Source organism: Bufo bufo, chromosome 1, assembly GCF_905171765.1.
Source record: "Bufo bufo chromosome 1, aBufBuf1.1, whole genome shotgun sequence".
NCBI classification, from domain to species: domain Eukaryota; kingdom Metazoa; phylum Chordata; class Amphibia; order Anura; family Bufonidae; genus Bufo; species Bufo bufo.
In genome coordinates, this window is record NC_053389.1 from 64,385,560 (window position 1) to 64,405,950 (window position 20,391).

General features: G+C 42.5%; 1 protein-coding gene across 1 annotated transcript in view; it reads right to left on the reverse strand.

Moving 5' to 3' along the window:
• The window catches only part of TREH (trehalase), a 50,311-nt gene that overhangs the window by 6,648 nt on the left and 23,272 nt on the right, over positions 1 to 20,391 (reverse strand). Inside the window, exons 2-14 of the mRNA XM_040425271.1 lie at positions 18,819 to 18,919; positions 15,879 to 16,026; positions 15,470 to 15,557; positions 15,269 to 15,369; positions 13,645 to 13,737; positions 12,166 to 12,282; positions 11,971 to 12,093; positions 11,244 to 11,293; positions 10,973 to 11,161; positions 7,511 to 7,728; positions 5,488 to 5,599; positions 3,747 to 3,859; positions 470 to 523 (exon numbers count right to left, since the gene is read on the reverse strand). Of these exons, the coding sequence (XP_040281205.1) occupies positions 470 to 523; positions 3,747 to 3,859; positions 5,488 to 5,599; positions 7,511 to 7,728; positions 10,973 to 11,161; positions 11,244 to 11,293; positions 11,971 to 12,093; positions 12,166 to 12,282; positions 13,645 to 13,737; positions 15,269 to 15,369; positions 15,470 to 15,557; positions 15,879 to 16,026; positions 18,819 to 18,919 (1,507 nt within the window). The remainder of the gene's footprint in view (positions 1 to 469; positions 524 to 3,746; positions 3,860 to 5,487; positions 5,600 to 7,510; positions 7,729 to 10,972; positions 11,162 to 11,243; positions 11,294 to 11,970; positions 12,094 to 12,165; positions 12,283 to 13,644; positions 13,738 to 15,268; positions 15,370 to 15,469; positions 15,558 to 15,878; positions 16,027 to 18,818; positions 18,920 to 20,391) is intronic.

The window sequence follows — 20,391 nt, forward strand, 5'->3', positions numbered from 1 at the left end:
TTTTTTTGGCAACCAATTGATTTTAACTTTTCCGTGGATAGCATTTTGCGGACCAGGTAAGTAGGAATTTTCTGTTTCAGCAGGCAGGCTGCAGGTACTTGCTTAAAGGGGTTCTTCGGGGCTTTTTATATTGATGACCTATCCTCAGGATAGGTCATCATTATCAGATCGGCAGGGGTCCGGCACCCCCACCGATCAGCTGTATGAAGGGAAGGCGTGCGCAGTGTGCATGTGTCGTCTCCCTTCTCTCTTCCTGTCGGCTGCTGCTATGTCTATGGCGAGCAGGAAGAGAGACAGGAGAAGGCACGCCGCATGCCTTCTCTTCATACAGCTGACCGGCGGGGGTGCCAGGTGTCGGACCCCTGCCAATCTGACATGGACTACCTATCCTGAGGCTAGGTCATCAATATGAAAAGTCCGGAGAACCCCTTTAATGGCCGTTTAGCGAGATTCCTTGCTGGTCACTTACCTGTACGTCATATTCCCCTCCTCCACCTGGTTTGCCATCACCTTCAACATTATACTGCAGAGAGACAAGGAAAGCAAAGCTTCGCATCAGTACCATTTTCCAGTGGACTCATGACCATGTACTGCAGTTTATATTGGGGTCTTAGATCTCTGTGGTGTTTTTCTTTTTCTCACGGAGATCCATGATGTCTTTCAGTCAATCCTGGGAAAGGTAAGCAGATTAGCTGTCCACCAGAAGATAGAAAACTCTCTACAGCAGGGATGGCCAACCTGCGGCTCTCCAGCTGTTGTAAAACTACAACTCCCACCATGCCCTGCTGTAGGCTGTTAGCTTTAGGCAGTACGGGCATGCTGGGAGTTGTAGTTTTGCAACAGCTGGAGAGCTTCAGGTTGACCATCCCTGCTGTAGAGAGGTAACTTTACATGTGAAGACACCGGGACCAGAACTGTGTTGTCCAATAAGCCCTTTCATTTTCCTTCATAGAGATTGAGTGTTTGCCCCGATTTCATGGTAACTGCAGCCTCAATGTCACCAAAGTGCCTGAATAGACACTAACACGGAAGAGGAACCACCAAACCACATGGCGTGGATCTCATTAAGCACGTGAATGCTGTGGCCGGTGATTGGCCGGATGGTCAAATACTGGTACAGAACATCAAAAAGCTCCAGACTATGTGACCCGAGGGAACATGAGAACGGTATCTGACAGCTCTGGAGGGGCAGGGGATTAGAAGGTATTGGCTTCCTTTCGGTAAATGATGCCAGGTAAAATTGGGATTTTAAAGGGTTTTTTCCACAATGAAACATTACATTTTGTTTGGCGCCACCTAGTTTTGTTTTGATAACCACTCAGAACGTCCACCTGTTGTGTTCAGTGCTGGTGGTCACACATGAGCAGTTGCTCAGTTCCATTGCTTGGATCCTCATGTACGTGGGCGGCAAAAGGTTAAAGGGGTTATCCGATATGTAAAATATCCCCCCCCCCCCAATGCCCGGGCCCCTTGTATGGATTATACTTACCTGCTCCCCAGCACCTGCGTCACTCCGGATGCCAGCACGGCCACCACTGCATCTCCCCATCGCTCGGATCAAAACAACCGGCGACGGGGGGAGCAGCCAATAGCAGGCCACGATGGTGACCAGCCTCAAGGGGGCGCATCCCTATCGCTGCTTGCTGTTGGCTGCTCCTCACATCGCCAGATGTTTTGATCCAATATTAACTTCCTGTTTGTGGCACATTAGTATATGTGAGGCGGGAAACTTTTCAAGATGGGTGGTGACCATGGCGGCCATTTTGAAGTCGGCCATTTTGAATCCAACTTTTGTTTTCTCAATAGGAAGAGGGTAATGTGACACATCAAACTTATTGGGAATTTCACAAGAAAAACAATGGTGTGCTTGGTTTTAACGTAACTTTATTCTTTCATGAGTTATTTACAAGTTTCTGACCACTTACAAAATGTGTTCAATGTGCTGCCCATTGTGTTGGATTGTCAATGCAACCCTCTTCTCCCACTCTTCACACACTGATAGCAACACCGCAGGAGAAATGCTAGCACAGGCTTCCAGTATCCGTAGTTTCAGGTGCTGCACATCTCGTATCATCTGAAGGCAATCATCTATGCTGTGAAGATACGAGATGTGCAGTACCTGAAACTACGGATACTGGAAGCCTGTGCTAGAATTTCTCCTGCGGTGTTGCTATCAGTGTGTGAAGAGTGGGAGAAGAGGGTTGCATTGACAATCCAACACAATGGGCAGCACATTGAACATATTTTGTAAGTGGTCAGAAACTTGTAAATAACTCATGAAAGAATAAAGTTACGTTAAAACCAAGCACACCATTGTTTTTCTTGTGAAATTCCCAATAAGTTTGATGTGTCACATTACCCTCTTCCTATTGAAAAAACAAAAGTTGGATTCAAAATGGCCGACTTCAAAATGGCCGCCATGGTCACCACCCATCTTGAAAAGTTTCCCCCCTCACATATACTAATGTGCCACAAACAGGAAGTTAATATCACCAACCATTCCCATCTTATTAAGGTGTATCCATATAAATGGCCCACCCTGTACTATACCTACTTGCTTTATGAGCAGCCATATTACAGATTCATGAAGTAGACACCTGTAAAACAGCACCCATTGACATACATGTGCTCACATTGTACCTTCATGTATCAATGGCTTTATATTACAGAGCTGCAGGGCCTCCTTGGACTGATCTTAGATAGCCAGTCCATTTCATAGTGTGGCAGGCACCTGAGGCAATTAACTACCTCCACAGAAGTAAAGTCTTTCATGCCATAAACAAGCGGTACCTTACTGTCTGAATCTACTGCATGGCCTTGGTGGTTCTAGACCTTCTATGGTTGTCTGTTCTCTTTCCCTAAGGCAGGGATGCCCAACCTGCGGCCCTCCAGCTGTTGCAAAACTACAACTCCCAGCATGCCCGAACAGCGCTATCAGCTTACAGAAGGGCATGATGGGAGTTGTATTTTTACAACAGCTGGAGGGCGGCAGGTTGAGCATCCTTGCCCTAAGGGATAGTCTCTCAGTTAAATAGCTTTTCAGTCTCAGAGTGGTATCTTCTGGATTAGGCTTCTCTCTGGGCCTAGTTTGCAGGAGCTCACACATGTACACATGTAGGTCTTGGCTTTAGCATCTCTCAGCTAGGACTCTCTAGTCAGGGAGTGGATGAAGTCCATCACCCTGGTAACCTAACCAACTCTACCAGTGTTAACTACATATTGCCCATACATTGCCATTAGGTATACATAGTGCACAAAGAAATAAGTGATTTAACATGTAACTTAGTAGCACAAAATTAACCTTTCGCAGTGCTTCTCTGGGGCACTGCAGTTGCAGGTAGCATGTTATCAGGCAGGAGGAGCTGAGCAGATTGATATATAGTTTTATGGGAAAAGATTCAGTAAGGGAACTGCCTGCCGGATCCTCACAACGCAAGTGTGAAAGTACCCTAAAACGTGTGTTTCATTTATTTCAATTCCTGCTCATTGTGGGCCTTGAAGTCCAGGAGGTGGAGCTATCAGTGATTGACAGCTATCTGTGTATACACAGTCATAGAGGGCAGGCTGTCAATCACTGATAGGACCGCCTCCTGGACTACAAAGCCCAGAACGTGAAGGAATTGAAATAAATGAAACAGAAGTTATACTGAATCTTTTCCTACAGGACTATACAACAATCTGCTCAGCTCCTCCTGCTCTATAACATGCTACCGGAAGATTACATTCCCTTTAAACTGACAACTTACCTTTTCAAACATAGCTTTGTATACATCATAAGCCTTATAGTTGACTGTCACCCACTTTTGAGCTAAACTAAATGCAATGTCCTTTGCTTTTTTAGATTGGGTCTTCTCCAAACCTGTCAGAGATGAGACAATGAGTTGGCGTACATGTCACACTTGAAGGATATGGTAATAAACCCCACTTAAATTTCTGGAACACATTTACTTTCACATGTGCTAAAGTTATCTGGCAGTCTGTCCCGGCAGAGAAACAGCCTGCGCATTGACTATAATGGGATCTGGAGGGGATTTGGCCAGTTTCCAGTATGAGCTCTCAGATGTTTGAGATGGCACCGGAGCTCCTGTGAGCGCTGCGGCTTCCTCACAGCTTTTCATAGCCATTGACGACAAGTTCATCAGTCACATGGCTTAGGAGCAGCTCAGCCCCACAGAAGTGAATGGGGCTGAGCGCAATACTAAGCGCAGCCACTATACAATGTACGGCGCTGTGCTTGGTAAGCTGCCAGAAGACCGCGGGTCTCACAGGAGCACCAGTGCCTTCTCAAACAGCTGATCGGCCGGGGTCCCGGGTGTTGGACCCTACCCATCAGATACTGATGACCTATCCAGAGGATAGGTCATCAGTTATAAAATCCTGGAAAAACCTTTCAACTCCTGCTAGATAGCTTTAGCACAGGTGTGAAACTAGCCTTGCACTTCATGTTACGAGTCAGGAGGAGTTGTACTGAATTAGAAAAACATGGCTGCTTTCTGTAAGAAGCAGTGCCACCCGTTGTCCATGGGTTATGTCTGGTACTGCTGCTCAGCTCTATTAAAGTGAAAAGAGGTGAGCTGCAGTACCACGTACACCATGGGGACAAGGGTAGCATTGTTTTGGAAGAAAGCAGCCAGTTTTTTTTGAGTCCTAGACAAACCCTTCATGTGGCATCCACAGGACATGCCATAGGAGTCTGATAGGTGTGGGTCCCATGAGGCAGCCATGAGATGGGGCCCTGTTATCAAGATAGCTGCCGGTCTTACCTGTTGGACTTGCACCTTTTAGACATCAGATATGCCATAAATGTCCAGAGGGGAATATAGCCCCCCACTAGCAACCATACTTTACATTATTATTCCTCAACTGGCAGCTCAAGAGTGATGTGGCTTTTGATGCTCCACTAATTGATTAGTCTGAACTTAACTGATGTAAACACTCAACTTTGAGAAGTATTGGGTGTGAGACTGCAGCAAATGATGCAGCAGATCCACTGTGCCTTCTTGACAGCCCCTTTCTGGCCCACGGGGGTTGATAAATTTCCCCCATGGCCTTTACCATCTCATCTATGGAAGCTTGTAACTCCTTCCAACTTGTCTTTGCTCTCTCAGTATCTTCTCTCATTGGTGCCATCCATGCTAATCATGGCTAAAGGTGGCCAAACACCTTCCGTAGCTGAATGTTCAGCCAACATGGCCAGTATTGCTGTAGGCAAATTGACCATTTTTGTACTGTAAATGGACTTGTCTGTGCTCAAGGGATGTTTACTGAATCAATCTTCTGACTGGTACTTCTCCATAATTTGGTCACAAATATGAGTCGTCTAAGACTATGGTCTTCACAGGGTTGTTTCTAATAGGACATGACTCAAGTGGACCTTCCAATTACCAGGACGCTGACTGAACAGTAAATGTACCCGACTATACCATGACATCTTAACTGAGAAATATCACCACAAATATGACACATGAAGCGTTACGTGCTTCTCACCTTCAATCACTATGTGCTGTAAAGGCGGCCAGGCATTTGGAAAATCCCACTGCTCACCACTTTCTTTAAGAGACGTTGGAAGTCCATTCTGATATGATAGTGCTCCACTTGTCTGCAAATTATAAAGAAAGTAATATGTAGAGGATACGGTTGGCCCTGCTGTAGGTGTGGGATTTAATTTGGGGCTGCACTGATCGAATGTGAGTAGTGGTGGTGCTCAGCATAAAAAAGAAGTAGTATTTGCAAAAAAGGAGAGAAAAGAAAAAAGAATGCGGCACTCACCAAAAAATACTCTTTGCAGCTTTATTCACATAAAAAGGTCAGCGTCATGCGGGCAAAACACAGCTAGAAGGCAACAGACGTTTTTCAAAACCCGCAACAAGCGCAAAACGGCTGTTGCCTTCTAGCTGTGTTTTGCCCGCATGACGTTGACCTTTTTATGTGAATAAGGCCTCATGCACACGACCGTAGTTGTGGTCCGCATCCGAGCCGCAGTTTTTGCGGCTCGGATGCGGACCCATTCACTTCAATGGGGCTGCAAAAGATGCGGACAGCACTCCGTGTGCTGTCCGCATCCTTTGCTCCGTTCCGTGGCCCCGCAAAAAAAATATAGCATGTCCTATTCTTGTCCGTGATGCGGACAATAGGCATGTCTACAATGGGCCGCCCGTTCCGTTCCGCAAAATTGCGGAAGGCACACGGAGGGCTTCAGTTTTTTTGCGGATCTGCGGACCGCAAAACACACAACGGTCGTGTGCATGAGGCCTAAAGCTGCAAAGAGTATTTTTTGGTGAGTGCCGCATTCTTTTTTCTTTTCTCTCCTTTGTTCTAGAGAAAGATAATCACAGACACACATAGGGTCACATATTCTTTTATATTCTTTAGGAAGTAGAGAGGAGCACATCTAATTTGAGCCAAATTTTTCCAAAAATACGGTTTGAAACCGAATCCAAATTTTTGGCAATATAGTTGGGCTAAATTTCTAAAAATGAGGTCAGCTATTTTACAGACCAGAAGACAGGAAAGGTGAAGAAGGAGGATAACATATCCCCGGGAGGTGTCTGTGTATACATACTGGCAGGCATTTGCTGTTTAATAGCGAACATTTTTGGATTATATTAAAAAAAGGACTAAATCTAAGTTATTAACCCCTTAGTGACCAAGCCTGTTTGGGCCTTAATGACCAAGCCAAATTTTGGAAATCTGACATGTGTCATTTTTTAGCTTAGAATAACTTTGTAACGGTTTTGCACATCAAAGTAATTCTGACATTGTTTTCTCGTCACATATTGTACTTTACTTAGGTGGTAAAATTCTACCGATAAAATATGCGTATCTTTATTAAAAAAGTGAAAATTTATGAAAATTTATAAAAATTGGCACATTTTCCTATTTTCAACTGCAATATTTCACATACGGTACATAAATACTATTCAATATTTTTATCAGAAATATATTTCCACATCTTTACTTTATTTTGGCTGCACTTACATGAGAGGAGGGAGAAAGTTTAGGGAGAAAGCTCCGCTGCCGGCATTTTCTGTGATCGCCGTGATAAAGTGTATCACGGCGATCACGTGATCAGAGACCGCTTGTCACGGTCTCTGATCACTGCCCCGAGCCCTTAGCTACCTCCGGTAGCTGTGGGCACGGAGCTACAGCGATTGATTTTATCGCTATCTTGGGCTGAAGTACCGCCGTAAAAAGGTGGCGCTCCAGCCCAAGGCCCCTTAGTGACCGCCGTAAAAACACGTATGGGTGGTCACTAAGGGGGTTAAACAGGCTACTTGTTACCACCGGTTGCCATTCGTTTACTAATGCTGTCTTGGCATTGAAGAGCTTAAAGGGGGTTGGATACAGTCCTAGGAAACCCAAACGCGTCATCCACAACTTGTCAGGGCAATTGGAGCACTTTAGATTTGGGTCAAAATTATCGGTCGACTAAAACGGCTGAATCGAATTTCAGGAAGTTCATTCATCAATAGTCAGATGCATCAGTATTAATAGAAGAAAATGAACAAACCTCCAGATAGGAGACAGCTTTCTCTACAACCGCTGTGTCTGTGTAACATGAAGCCCAAAGTGGAGACAGGTTGGTAGGGTAGAAGTTTTTATTTCTACTAGTATTATTTGTATTATAGTCCAGCCAGATCCCTAGACTCTCATCCCAGAGTACAGCCTGTACAGCTTCAACTCGCTGGTTCAGGGCAGTTGAAAATTTAGATGCCTCATCAGGCATATCTATAGTAAGAAACAGACAATAAAGCAAGTGATTATACAATGTAAAAAGAAGTGCAAGTAAGATTTCACAGAACTGCAGTGTACAAGTACCGTGGAAAGAACCTTCCATTAGGAGATTTGTCAATGCACTGACAAATGTAAGTTCATGAATGCTATACTCATTGACAAAAAAAAAGTACCAAGAAGGAGTTGTTGGAATAAAACTATCTCTGTGTGAATGCAATGATGATATATGGAAGTGATTACAATATTAGAGCAAAAGGAGATGTTTATTGATAAAAACTGTACAATTGAAAGGAGTCTCTAGGACCCTGTTGGGCACCCCTAATCTGGATACAAGATGACATACAGCTAGCCTGGATACAAGATGAGATATGGCCTCTAGCCTGGATACAAGATGAGATATGGCCTCTAGCCTGGATACAAGATGAGATATGGCCTCTAGCCTGGATACAAGATGAGATATGGCCTCTAGCCTGGATACAAGATGAGATATGGCCTCTAGCCTGGATACAAGATGAGATACGACCTCTATCCTGGATACAAGATGAGATATGGCCTCTAGCCTGGATACAAGACGAGATATGGCCTCTAGCCTGGATACAAGAGGAGATGCGACCTCTAGCCTGGATACAAGATGAGATACGGTTTTAGCCTGGATATAAGATGAGATACGGCCTCTAGCCTGGCTACAAGATGAGATACAGCCTCTAGCCTGGATAAAAGATGAGATACAGCCTCTAGCATGGATACAAGATGAGATACAGCCTCTAGCTTGGATACAGGATGAGATATAGCCTCTAGCCTGGATACAAGATGAGATATGCCCTCTATCCTGGATACAAGATGAGATATGGCCTCTAGCCTGGATACAAGACGAGATACGGTTGGCCTTGGAGACATACAGGTTCTGTATGGTATCCCGCAGCACATTTGCCCACCGATGTTACAGCTGGGCCTGTAGATCCTACACACTCGTAGGTTGCTGAATCTGGTGTCATAGCTGATCCCATAAATGCTTGACTGGTGATAAATCTGGTGACCGGGCAGCCAAGAAGTGTTGTAATCTGGTGGAGACATTTCTGGGAATCCCTTGCTGTGTGTGGTTGAGCATTAACCTGCTGAAAACTGCTAGTTGGAAGCCCTGCCATGAAGACAATGCATGTGGCCACAAGATGTCCTGTACATATCACTGAGCTGTTAGTGTCCCTCATTTCACTACTAGGGGTAATATAGTAACATAGTTTGTAAGGCTGAAAAAATACGTTTATCCGCCCAGTTCAGCCTGTTATCCTGCAAAGTTGATACAGAGGAAGGCAAAAAGAAAACATAAAGAAGACAATTTTTCAAATTTTAGGGAACAAAAATTCCTTCCTGACTCCAATCAGAATAACTCCCTGGATCAACAACCTCTCCACAAATCTAATAACTATAACCTGTAATATTATTACACTCCAGAAATACACCCAAGCCCCTCTTTTAGTGAGTTCACCATCACTACCTCCTCAGGCAGAGAAGGGAGTGTGAATAAAGGTGCCACCTGTGTCTGGATGATGGACATCAAAAATGTGTGAGCTACTTGTGCTTGTTAACATATGAAACTATCCTCTCTACTAGTGGGCTGTCTGGGTAATCTGCAGCCTGTTCGCTTTGTGTGCGTGCCCTCAAGTATTCGCTGATCCTAACACTTCCTAAAAGACATGTCAGAACAACCTAGATGGTGGGCAGTTCATCATAATGACCATCCTGCTTCTCTCAGTGCAATGATGTGCCCCTTCTCAAAGTCTGTCAACCGGGAAAAACGTCTTTGAGTGCGTTGTACAGGCATGTCTAGCAGTCAACGATCTCTCACTAAGAGGTACACTACCCAAAAGTAGCATCTGGGAGCCTTTTTATAGGTTAATGGGGGAACCCTTTTTATGCTTTCTTGTGCCAAGACCCAATGTCTAATCAGACCACAACTGTAATATTTTACATGCCTGTCTGAGCCATAACTGCATGTCGAGTCTTGCAGCAATCCGACATTTCTATCTGGGTGTGGTATTTATTTATTTTTTATCGATAAGTGTATATCCTTTTTAATCCCTTAAAGGGATATTCCCATTCTCCATTCATGACTGCATTTTGAATACTCAGAAGTAGCTGGGGTTATGGAAGCAAAGTAGGACAGGCTGCTCTGCCATTTCCATACCCTGGCCACCTCTGGCCGCCACATAGGATGAGTAAATGGCTGAAATGAGAAAACATTTTAGGAGACACAACTATAAATAGAATAATCAAGTTGCCTAAGCAGGCATCATGCCCATCAAGTATCCTATTTATTAGAATAAGTCCTGTGCATGATACTCGCTGGACATCGGACAGTTGCCGCAGCAGTTGAACCTCTGCATGGCCCGTGTCAGATCGGAACGGAAGCTCTGCCTTTGAAAAACCTGTTAATGAAAGTCTGTCACCTGCAAAATCGAAGCCCTTTCCAGCCTTGTGGAGGTCCACAATTTTGTCTCTTGTGTCTTTTGACAGCTTTTTGGTCTTGCCCATGGTAGTAGTTGGCGTCTGACTGACTGTGGGGTGGACAGGTGTCTTTAAAGAGCTCAGACAGGTGCTACCAAGTTAGATTAATGAGTGGAGTAGAGGTGGACTTTTTAAAGGGCAAGTAACAGGTCTTTGAGAGCCAGAATTCTTGCTGTTTCTTAGGTGTTCAAATACTTATGATCAGCAGTGCAAGACAAATAAATTATAAAAAAAATCATACAATGTGATTTCCTTTATTTTATTCTGTCTCTCAGAGTGGGAATGTACCTACAATGTGAATTTCAGACCCTTCCATGATTTCTAAGTGGGAGAACTTGCAAAGTCGCAGGGTGTTCAAATACTTCTGTTCCTCACTGTATTCGTACCATCGCTCCATCATAATGCCAACCAGCACCTCCCCGCTTGTTTAATTGACAGACCCTGAGATTCTAGTGCCATTAGCAATGACACGTAGGAAGCCAGGTTCACCAAATGGAGCGGCCTACCCATGGTACAGCACAAACCTTAAGCATTTCTTAGGATCAGAGGTTCAGATTTTCCCAAGATTATGCTTTGGAGCACCTACCCTTCATGGCGGTATACTGATTTTGGAGGCAAAAGTCTCCATTTAGAAGACAGAATGTTGCTAAAACACCCTTCTTCCTCTGACCCTTGTCGCTTTACACATCTCCTTAGTTCAGGAAACAATTTATTAGGTTAAGAGGTGTCTTACTTAAATCGGTGTAAAATTTAGCCATTAATCTCTCAACCCGACATAAGATGGCGTTGAGTTCCACAGGAATCATTAAGCTTGTTTTCGTGTCCCTCAAAGTGTTCGTAGAACCAAAGAACCAGCGTGACGAGAAATCCCAACCAGACTCCGCAGCTGCTTTCAGCTCTGAATATAAAGACTGATCTGCACCTAAAGAAATAGAAAAGACTTAGTGACAGCCCTAAAGAATAATATAACGTCAACATAGAAGAAAATGTGAATAAGGTCATACCTGCTGTGAGGTTCACAGCCAGCTCATAATCCTTAGAATATGACTCTGGCCTAAAAAATAGAATATTTAGAACTAAGTAACCATCATTTCCTCTTAGCCGGGACAAATGCTTAGATTTGATGGGTCAAGAAAATCCTTATGTCTGTATTTACATTTTAAATGTCTTTATCGGATTAATAAAAATAGACATAATAGTCAATAACATGTTCCATCTCACCCTATAGTGCAGTATAATGTGCCCAAGTACCCCAGCAAAGCGTTTCATAAATAATATCAATTAAACTCTTAAAGTGAGTGTGTCATCAGAAAATGAGCTATTGTTTAAATCAAGAGGGTCATTTATTAAGACCGGCGTTTTAGATGCCGGTCTTCATAACCCCTATATCTGTTGGTGGATCCGCCAAAGTTCTGAAGAGGTGCCGGCCTCTTACATAACTTCGGTGCATCCAGCGCCAGTCTAAATGTAAGACTGTTTCCTTGCTGTCTTACATTTTGACCATTTTCTACGCCTAAAACAAGCGTAGAAAATGTTAAATGAGACCGCCCTGCCGGCCCTTCCCCGCCCACATCGCGCCCACTTTTTTAGACTTGGCGGGGAAAAGTCGCAGATCGCAGTGCAAATAACCTTTGCGCCACAATCTGCACCATAAATACGCCTAATATAGGCGTATTTCTAGGTAATAAACGCCCCCAATATGTAGAGAAGCACAGCCATAACTCATCCTACCTTGGTCCCCCTGCTGGTACATAATATCGATTTAGTGTATACTTCTTGCCATTTTGTTCCACTGAAATATTCCGTTTAGTCATCCAAAAGTCATATTCTTTCTTCAGAAGGTTGATTTTTTCCCTTAGGGAGGAGAAACTTTATGTTATTACTGCTTGAAGTCTGTTGCCTACTAGCCAATTGATATGTGAGTACCTGAGAAAAGTCATGTTATTCTGACTGTTCATATAGCTCTCCATCATCAAGGTTAGGAATGGTGGTTGACTCCTATTCAGATAATACACCCTGCCTCCATTGGGGATAAATCCGTATCTGTGTGGACAGTGAGTAAGAAAAATATTTCTTCATTGAAAACTACTAGTGGAATAGTCATAAAATAAAATTTGTCTTTTTATTTTAATGTGTAGACTTGTGTGTATTATGTTGTAGTTAAATCATCCACAGGTTGGGCTGTGGTTTTTTAATTTTATTTTTGACCATTTCTTAAAATATATCTTTATAACAAAATTTCATTTTCTGATACAAAGCCCCAAATCCCCTGCAGGGAGTTAAGTGATAAAATTAAGGCTTCTTACAACCACCACTAGAGGGGGCTAAGGAGCTTATTTTATACTGTTTATACTTTGGACTCAATAGTGCAGTGGCTGGGTTTGGATGTGGTGTACCCCAATGGGAAATAAGTCCAGAGAGTCAGGGTCTGCAGTAAACCAGTGTGCTTCATTGGAGGAACTCAAGTGCAAAACAATACAGGAAAGGTACTTGGCTGGCTTCTCCATTTCCCTACAGTGCAGAAGAAGGGTTCATGCCGAGGAAAAGCCCAAGCTCGTTGTCCCTCTGTCTCAGAAGGCTGTCTCCCTGGCCAAATGCTAGTGGCTCAGGCTCTGTGGCTCAGTTGTCCAGTTGGCTCCTTGGTCAACAGGCTGGTAACCTAGGGTCTGTGGCTCAACATCCCCATCTCAGTGTCTTCTTCTGGTCACTCGAGTCTGGCGGAGTCTGGCTTACAAAGAACTGGTCTCTATCTGCAGACAACCAAGGGCTCTGAATGCTCTCCTTATATACAATTTCTAGCTGAACTAAAACCTTCTAGTAGGGGGAGGGGGGTGAAATGGAGAAGCACAGCCTAAACAGAAACATTGTTACAATAGACTTGTATAGAGATTCAATGCAAGTATATGGGAATGACTAAGGCTACTTTTACATCTCCGGTTCGAATTCCAGCAGGTTTTTCTGGCAGAGAAAAGCCTGATGGAATTCTCGGGATCCAGAGCTGCCAGATGCAGATGGAATGTCTGCTGGCCCCATTAAGTATATTGGGCTCTGGAGGAGATCCGTACACATTCCGGCAGACAAGCGGAGAACTGGCTGGACACAAACCACTGCATGAGAGGCCTAAGTCTCTTTCTTCCAGAATTCCACAGGAGCATGTATGGCCTATAAGTCTCCTCACGCCGATTAAGGCGCTCTCTCCCCAAGGAGAGATAGTACCCCCCAAATCATTATTTAACCTGGTATGTATGTAGGCAGGGTTTTCGGAGCTCTGCACCAGAAAAACTAAGTTACAACCCCTATCAAGATATTCAAATATTGCCTAACACAAAACAGTGGATTCTTTCAATATAAAAATGAGTCCCTTATTCTGCTTATTTGGATGCATTTTTTTTCTCCGTCCGTCACCTGTCCACGATGTACAGGAAGTTTTCTATCATGCCTCTGGCTGTGTCGTACATCTCTGACAATAGGAGTCCATTGATCACCCAGTATGAATCCCTAAGGACATTTAATAATAAATAGTCATAGTAATAATAATTATAGTATTTTAATGGTTAATTAAAAAGTTAAATTGTAACACTTTTTTTTGTAATGTGTAGGGATAGTGATACTAACCATTTTTATAATATACTTTAATTACTGAAATCGTACATTTATATTAGAAAAATGTCTCTAAAGTGGCTCATTTTGAGCCTTAGCAGCGCTCCATGTCTTCTGTTTACTTAATACAGTCAGTGTTGAGCAGGAAGCATTGCTTTAGAGCTATTTGTCGAACAGAAATGTCTGATTTCAGTAATTAAAGTATATTACAAAAATGGTCACTATTACTGCCCCTACACATTAAAAAACAAAAAAAATTACAGTTACACTTTAAGTAACTATATAAAATTTATAAGTTTCCTATGCTCAGGGAATGTCTTTTCCTGAGCTCTTCTCTTAAATAATTGGACAAAATGTAGAGGAAGCTTTCTGCCTGATCATAGAGAAAACTGTGCGGCTGTTCAATTACAACTGCACAGTTCTCTCTATGCCCGCCCTGCATCCATTTCTATAATGAATGCAGGGAGGAAACAGGACACTGAAAAATAAATGTTCAGCTTCCTGCTATGACAAAACGACTAGAAGGTAGCCTAAGATTGCAGTTGTTCAAAAATCAAACCATGTCATTCAGCCCTACATTGGAAACGGTACACTTTGCAAACCTTTTTTGCTATTTGCTTCCATTCAGAACCTGCTTTAGCTAGAACATAGAGTTGTTTCATGCTCTATTCTTTGGAGGATCTCTGGCATACACAGCAATCAATGTATACCCTTTCTTTTCTAGTGTTTTTTTTGTTTTTCTTTAGATAGCTGTTGCTGAATGCCTGTTCATCTAAAGCAGTTTTTTCAAACTCCACCATTATTTTTTAAACGGGAAGAGCGGAATAAGTCGCGGCCAAATTGCCCTGGTAGCTGCTTATTTCTTGAGGGAATGATGAAATTCTGCGTTACCGATCCTTCACTCCCATGATATCTGCTGTCAGGAGACACCTATACCCATTATATAGTCAAAGAAATCTATGGGTTGCTCTCTGGTTCCCCAACTAATAATAATACATTTTGGGGGCTACCAGCAGAAAAAAAATTACTCATGGGGGCATTTAATTTAAATAAGGCTTCTCCAAAGCAGAAACCCCTTTTAGGCCAGTTTCACATTAGCATATTTAGGCTGGTAAACATACTTTATGTGACAGGTATATTTCCTCACACTGCTCCTCTGAAGAGAACTCACAGCATCATAATGATTTATGATGTTGGGTGTTACTTCTCAACCATCGGTCTGCTGAGCATTAAGTGAATACAGTTCAGTAGGCTCACAGTGAGATGGGAATTCACAGCACCTTAAAATCATTATGATGCTGTGAGTTCAACTTCAGAGGAGCAATTGGAAATTCTACTCCCACAAAGATCTTGTTTCCTGGATTGAATACACTTGTGTGAAACTGGACTCTAACTATCATTCAGACCTTAGAGCAGATCTTCTACCCACCAGTAGTAAAATTCTCTGAATCGGCCTCCTGGTACTATAATGGGGTTTGGAACGTAGATTTGTGAGTGAAGTTCTGGATGATCCTTTACATCTTGACTTATCTGGAAGATATATGTGGAAGACACTTTCATATGATATACATTTAAAGCCATGTCATTGGGTGTTTTCTAGAACATTGCAATTCTGATTTTCTTTGGTTACCTTCCTCCCCAAAGACTTCCAGAGATTATTAAGGTCTGCAGCCCATGCGCGCAGCTTCGAATCAGCAATTTGAGACAAGAATTTAGGACTGTTGGCAAAAAAATAAAAAAATAAAATTATAAAATAAAAATATTTAGAATTAGTTTCAAATCCTTTAAGGGAACCTGTCACCTTGCAGTCTGCAGGCATCATGTTATAGAGCAGGGAGAGCTGAGCAGATTGATATATCATTTTGTGGACAAAGATTCAGTATAACAACTATCGGCTCATTCTTCGTTTTAGCACAAAACAATCTGCTCAGCTCCTCCTGCTCTATGACACTCATGTTGGCAGATGGTCATGGTCAATGTGACAGGTTAGCTTTAGGTTAGGCTAAAAGTAATTACACAAATTGGCTTTCAGTCTGTACCTTTTATTCCAGTCCAGTGGGTTCCACTCTTTAAATTCTGCTCCAGGATTAGTAAATGATGTGTTTAGAAACTGAATAATCTGATTCCGATCAACATCTCCACTCGAAGAGCTGTTCAGTAGAGCCTGGAACTTTTTTATTGTTTTCTCTGGAATGATGACATGTATTATATTTGGCACATTAATGTCTTCATCGTTGCATATAGTATGTTATTTTCCACAATTAGGGCTTATATACCTAGAAATATTATGGCTCTCTCCGAGCTTTGAGTTTAATGGGAACTCGTCACGTTGAAATGTAGTCAGGTCTGGAGGTGTCATGTTATAGAGCAGATTTATATAGAGACTGAATGATGTTTTATTTTAATTCCTGCTCATTCTGGTTATATGAGTCCTGTGGGCCGTCTTATCTAGTGATTGACAGGGTTCTCCGTACACACAGTTATACAAGGAAGGCTGTCAATCAATAATAGGAGGGCCCTCTGGACTCCTAAGCATAGAAAGAGCAGAAGTTTAGATCAATGAAATACAAATGTTACAGAATATTTTCCTACAAATTTGTAAATCAATCTGCTCAGCTCCTCCTGTTTTATAAGGTGATATCTACAGATCGGACAGCATGTTTAGTGTGACTGGTTCCTTTAATACATCCCCCATAGTAGTCCGTGGGATCATATTGTACCTCCAAATGTCTCTGATTTAATTTTTTTTCAGTATTAGGGTTAGACTGACCCTCCAGAGACCCAAAGGATCCAGACTCTAATACCATAGTGGGCCCCAGAGGTCCAGGAGAAAAAACAAACAAACTATTTGGCTTCCTTTGGAGCCAATCACTTGCCACTAGGGTCTATGTCTTTTATTCAAAATCTACTAGACTTTATTAATGATGTAGTAGTTGGGCCTCAAGAATAATTTCCACTAGTGGGCCCAAGGAACCCCAGTCTGACACTGTTCAGAATGATTTATATGGAACCCAACAGAAAAAGGAAGGCATGCCCCATTGGATGTTGTAGTACAGAGATATTGTATGCTCACCTAAAAGTATTGCTTAAAGGGGTTCTCTACTTTTGCTATATTGATCACCAACCCCAAGGATAGGTGATCAATATCAGATAGTCAGGGGCCCAACTGCCGGCACCACCGCAGTTGTTTGAAGAGAATGCAGTGCTCGTACGAGCGGTGCCACATTCTCTTCAGTGTTTACCTGCTCGTCATTGACATTGCAATGATGGGCAGTGTAATTACAGCTGCTCCATCCCATTCACTTGAATGGGAAGAAGCTGTCCCAGTGAAGTGAATAGGACAGCGGAGCTGTAATTACACCTGCTCGCCACTGCAATGTCGATGTCAAACAGGTAAACACTGAAGATAATGTTGTAACGCTTGTACGAGCACTGCATTCACTTCAAATAGCTGGTCAGCCGGGGAGCAGTCACTCCGACCCCTACCGATGACCTAGTTTTTCCCTTTTTATACCTAGGAAAACAGACATAAACGATAAATGAGTCGGAGGTGATAGCTCTGCTCACACCATGCTCCCACTATGCCCCATTTTTGGAAAATGGTAAGGGTTGTGTAGAAACATCATTTGCACCTAAATGTAGGCGCAGTGACATTTAAAAAGTCTCAAACTCGCAGTTTGTGACTTTTTTTACACCAGTTTCTGGATTAGGGGGTCATAGTAATTGACCCTAATTATGTGCAAAAATACTTCAAAACACCTTAAAAAATTCAACAAAAAAATCTGACTTTTTCCAGTAGATTGTAACTTTGTAAGCCCTCGCGGGCAGGGTCCTGTCTATTTCTGTACCAGTTTGTAGCTTGTCTTGTTCATTATTATTGTATCTGTTTAGTATTATGTATGTGCACCCCTTTTCAAATGCACAGCGCCATGGAATGAATGATGTTTTATTAATAATAATAATAATAATAATAATAATAATAATAATAATTTAGGGCTTTTTTGCATTTTTTGAACAAAAGTATGTGTGAAGAAAAACTAAGGAGGTAATTTTCTTATCCTGAAATACGCCTATATTAGGCGCATTTCAGGCGCAGATTGTGGCGCAACGATTACTTTTCCCCTCTCACGCCAGGTCTAAAATAGTGGGCGTGTCGTGGGCGGGGACGGGCCGGCAGGAAGCTGGCTTACATTTAGACTGGCGCTGGATGTGCTTTAGTTATGTAGAGACCGCCTCCTCTTCATAACTTTGGCGTATTTACCTCCAGATATAAGGGCTATTAAGACCGGCATCTAAAACACCGGTCTTAATAAATGACCCCCTAAGGCTTCCTTCTCAGATGTTGTTTTTTTTTTGACCTTTGTCTCTGCACTGGTGGTGGCCCCATGAATACTATTTATGAGATGGTCCTCACACTTGCTGGACTTTTTCAGGCACCCTGCAAACATCTTAACAGCAATTGAACCTCCCGCCTTGAAATTCTTAGTGATCCGATAAATGGTTGATTTAAGTTATGTGCAGTCATACAAGCAGCAATGTCCTTGAATGTGCAGCCTTTTTGAAGCAAAGCAACCATGACTGCATGCTTTTCCTTGGAGGTAACCATGGTTAAGAGGAGAAGACAACGATTTCAAGAACCACTCTACATTTTAAAAGCAACCAGTGTGCTCTTCTAATTCAATCAGCTGCTTTGTCCTCATTAACACTTTCTCCTGAGCTGATGAGAAGATCACTGAAATAATGTTAGCAGGTCATTTTGTGGCAGGGTTGAAATGCAGTGGAAATTGGGTTTTTGTAAGTAAGTAAATTTTCAATGACTTTGCAATTCATTGTAATTCATTCAAAACAATGTAGAGCTAATGTACCATGAAAGGTGAAGCAGCAAACTTTGTAAAAACCAAAATTTTCCGTCTCAAAACCATATATTATATAAAATACATAATTATGATAAGCATATAGAATCCCAAAATGGAACTAACCAGGTGTATCCAGGAGACCCATGTCTACAAAATGTTTATCATCGCTGAAAATCTTGGCCAGCTGGACATGATGAAGGATTTCTCCTGTGCAATAGATGTTACTGAGAAAGGAAGAATTGAAGAGAAATGCTGAAGTGGATGACAAGGTTAATAGAGGATGGTGGTGATGGAGGAAGAGATGGGCAAGAGCAGACAGAATCTATTAAGTGGCATTCATAAGGAATTATAAGGAAGACATTTTTAAGTGAATAACAAGTTATTATTAAATGGTCAGGAGACAGGAGTTTAATACAGAAATAGAAGTAGGAAATGAAGACACAGAGAACACAATTAAAATATAATTCCAGTTTATATGGTTTCAGGGAAAAAAACACATTTAATTATTAGCATTGAACATTGACAGAAGAGGTTTTTCGGACAGTTAAAGGGGTTGTCACTTCAGAGCTCCCACTGTCCACCAGAGAGGCTTGAACTTTTTCCTATAGTGTGCAAGCACAACCACCACTGATGGATTGCAGGGTGGTCATAACCATGGAAACAAGCAGTGTATAATGTAATGGAAAAAGGAATCCAGCCAGCAATGGAGGCAATATGGACAATCACAATACATTAGTAAGTGCCTTGTATTAACTTTCTCTACGTGATAAATGCTACTTGCTGAAGTGACAACCGGGCAGAATGCCTTAAAATCTTTAAAAAAAAAGTAATACTCCATTACCGATTCCCCCACTGCTCCCGTTCTGATACTTCCTGGGTCCCTCTTCCCGTGTCTATCTCCTGGTACCTCTCTGACCAGTACCTCAATCACTGGTTGAGGTGTGTCACCATTGCACATGATTGGCTGAGTGGTCACACCATCTGTGTCAGAGAACGGCGGGTGACCCAAGAAGTGTCAGAACGGGAGCCTCAAGGGATCGGTGAGGTATTTCTTTTTTTTTTTTTTTAAGCCATTCTGACCAGGGCTGTGAATTTGGAGTCAGTTTTGGATGGAGATGGTACCGATGACAACTCCAGCTTTAAATTAAAAATATTAAAGGGGCTGTCCCATGAAAAATGGGCCTGGACCTGAATACTTTTGTAATTGCATGTAATTAAACATTTAGTATAGCAAGTGGGCTATTCAATAAAATGCTTCTGTATAGCGCCACCTGCTGTTTGTTCTTTTCTTATTTCTTTGTCCTACTTACTGAGATGGCCGCACATGCTCAGTTTCATCCTTTAACTGCCTCCTGAGCTGTGATAGGGAGAGAGAGGACACACCTCCTGAGCTGTGATAGGTAGAGAGCTACATACGAAAGACACCCCCCCCCCCCCCCCCCCGAGAAAGGACACTCCTCTTGAGCTGTCAGCTTGATATAAATCTAGCAGTGCAATTGGAACAATGAATGGGGAGATCTCTGGATCCATGTGAGGTACAGGGCTGGTTCTAGCTTTGTTAGAAAGAGATTGTCATGTTCTATACTGTATGATGTCTGAGTATCATTTTTTACATTAATCATGGCATAACCCCTTTAAATATAAATTATGAATATGACAGTATTAAAGGCACAGCCTGTTGCATATTTACTTTAAT